This window comes from Branchiostoma belcheri, unplaced genomic scaffold (assembly GCF_001625305.1).
Source record: "Branchiostoma belcheri isolate BF01 breed outbred unplaced genomic scaffold, Haploidv18h27 scaffold134, whole genome shotgun sequence".
NCBI lineage: Eukaryota > Metazoa > Chordata > Leptocardii > Amphioxiformes > Branchiostomatidae > Branchiostoma > Branchiostoma belcheri.
Window position 1 is genome coordinate 117660 of NW_017802758.1, and position 2837 is coordinate 120496.

At 45.0% G+C, this 2837-nt stretch overlaps 1 protein-coding gene across 1 annotated transcript in view; it reads right to left on the reverse strand.

Annotated features, from left to right (window-relative positions):
- Positions 1-632: 632 nt before the first annotated feature.
- The window catches only part of LOC109464193, a 7244-nt gene continuing 5039 nt past the window's right edge, over positions 633-2837 (reverse strand). Inside the window, exon 2 of the mRNA XM_019761128.1 lies at positions 633-1343. Within this exon, the coding sequence (XP_019616687.1) occupies positions 689-1343 (655 nt within the window). The 3' untranslated portion in view covers positions 633-688. The remainder of the gene's footprint in view (positions 1344-2837) is intronic.

Consider the following 2837-nt stretch of genomic DNA (forward strand, 5'->3'; position numbering starts at 1 on the left):
AGCGTCGATAATTTTTAGATTTGAGCATAGCTTTTTCAGGGATCTAGCAAATCTTTCTGCAGTGTCTATCTCCCCCCCCCCCCCCCTTTTTGCCAATTACTGGATTAAGCAGACAATTAATGTCACCACCGCAAATTAAGTTTGTGGGGTCACAGCTATTTAACCAATCAGACAATTTTATAAGGAAATCTTTCTTTTAATATATATTGACATAAATATTGACTAAACACAAATCAGTCTCGTTAATTGTATGGATTTAGAGTCTAGTAATGTGAATTTAACAGTAGGTTTAATCAATATTGCCAGCCCCCTGTTACAGCTGGAACCAAAAGATTGAAAGCAAGGACCTTGCCATTCTTTAGTTAAAATGTCTTTTGTTTCTGAGGTCAAATGCGTTTCTTGAAAGAAAACTACATCAGCTTTTTGGTTTTAACATAGGATAATAAGGACCTCCTCTTGTTTTTTTTCGAGGAGTCCACGAACATTTAGTGATAGTAATGATACATCATTCAAATCCATGACCGTACCTTTTGTTGGCTTGACTACGTCACAGCCATTTGTAAAGTCTAAAATCAAAAGTCCATAGTCCCAGCCAAGTCCATAGCACATGAGGTCAGTCCGAAAGGTCGTAGTGCCTGTAAACATTATGTTCAGTCCGTGCAGACAGTCCGGGGTTTACCAGGAAAGCCTAGGTTGCGCCGCCGGAGCCATGTTCGAGTAGGGGTGGGCCGTTCCGCTGCTGTTTTCGCGAGGGTTCCAACATCGCTGCTGGTGGGCTATCACGAGGTCGCTTTTGGCTTGAGGTTTGTCTCTTCTTCTGGGTGTTCTTCTTGTTTGTTGTTGTCGTGGAACGTGTTTTTCGCAGGAAACGGTCTATGGGACCCCGAGTGTGTTTGAAATGTTCCGGGTCAGGGGTTACACATTCCTCAGCCCACGTGGTACCGGGTTCAGTTTCAGTTGTCATGGCGACGTTTACGGAAGTAGAGGAAGTGTTCGCGTTCTCCTGTTCTGAGGCGGTCTGGTCTTCTCTCGTGACATACTGGGTAAAGAACTGGTCGATGACTTGAGTTGGTGAAGGAGACGGATCGGCAGATGTACCTGCGTCATTTGAAGCAGTGGAGCGTTTGTTTGTAGCATCGGGAGGGTGAAAAACCTGGTCGTCTTTCTCACTCGAGCTCTCTATGTGTAGACAGGAGGGGTCGCCTCTCTTATGACCTTGTAATCCACAGTCAAAACATCGCTGTGGTTCTTGGCAGCTGGACATAGTGTGCCCAGGCTGCTTACAGATCTTACAGTCAATGGCTTGTTTCCTTTCGGTGCCAACGTCTTGACACTGCATAGCACTACACCGAGGTACACCAACATGGCGGCCGCCTGTATTACGCAAACCCCGTGACGTCACGTGAAAGCCGAGAATAACATAAACAGGCAAAGCAGAAAGGAAAAATGGACGGGCTTTTTTTTCAAATATTACACGTTACATCTTACAGACACGGCTCATTAACCACTGTGCTGAATTTACAAACAGGCAAGGGTGTGAAGACTTGGAGGCACGTAGCTCTCCTATAACATAAACAGGCAAAGCAGGAGGAAAAAATGGACGGGCTTTTTTCAAAATATTACATGTTACATCTTACAGAGAGGTCAGAGGTCAGGCAAGCCACGGCACGCCCTGAGTTTCTGCTCCGTATTCATACCCGTATTTCAAGGCTTGAAAGCCCGCATCTACCGACTTTTATGCCCGATTGTACAGTTAAAAAACTGCTGATTTAATTCTACGTGAGATCGGTCACAGTGAAGAAATCTTGATCCTGTACCACAGCGAAGATACGCAAAAACACACAAGTCTTCCCAAGCAAGCTTCAACATGGCGTCTAAAGCACAACGCGGCGTCACTCCCGTGTTCCTGAAAATCAGAGAGATTGCTGGAGATGATGAGCGAGCCTACACGACAAGAGAGATTTTGTGGAGCCTTGGAAAAAGTTGCCGGCTATGGTTCCATCGAAGGTGCACAAAGGATCAGAGGTCTTTGGCGGCCACACGATAATTCTACAGTCTTTGATGGTTGACAGATGACAAGGTTTTCTATGAAATTGTACATTTCTGAGAGGATAGGAAGTCAAAGGATACGATGACAAAGGATATGGGACGACAAAACTTGCGTATGTGTGAACGAACTTCAAAGACTAACGTTACTAGTATCTCCTTCACAGTCCTACAGTGGACAGGATCCGTATGTTTGTCACTCTAGTCTATTTTTTTCTCAATAAATGAATTAAGAGAGAGAGAGAGGTTCTGGGAAGTGTGTTTTGGACAGTTCTCTGTGCGCGGGTCACCCGTGTGTCTGATTTCTTCTCGCGACAACTTGTGACTCACTCGCGTAGCGGAATGGTAAACAACAATTTCGAGTGGAGCGGACGGGTTATCCCCAATCAAATTATGGTAAGCCTAAGTTTCAGTCTTTTCTTGGTAATGTAAATCCTTGTTTTACTATCGGTTGCTGTTTCAAAATTATGGGTTTTGTGTGTAATAATGCAAAATGCCAGATTGATTCATGCCCGCCGGCGGCTTTGTTTGTTGTGCACTTTCATCTAGCCCCTTCGGTTTCGCCGCTGACAAACTGGAGTTCATGAATATTTTTTCAAGCACCAAAAAGTACTCATGTCTCTGTCGGAACCCCATTAGAATGAGAATTTCACATGACGGCTTGTCATCCCTGTCGCGATCGACAGAAATTTTGTTGGCCGCCTCGAGTTTGCGGGAGTAAATCATCGGCGTTGGGAGGGGAGCCTCCGGGCATAATTTTGTTTACGTACCCGTAGTTGTAGTTTTGCCGT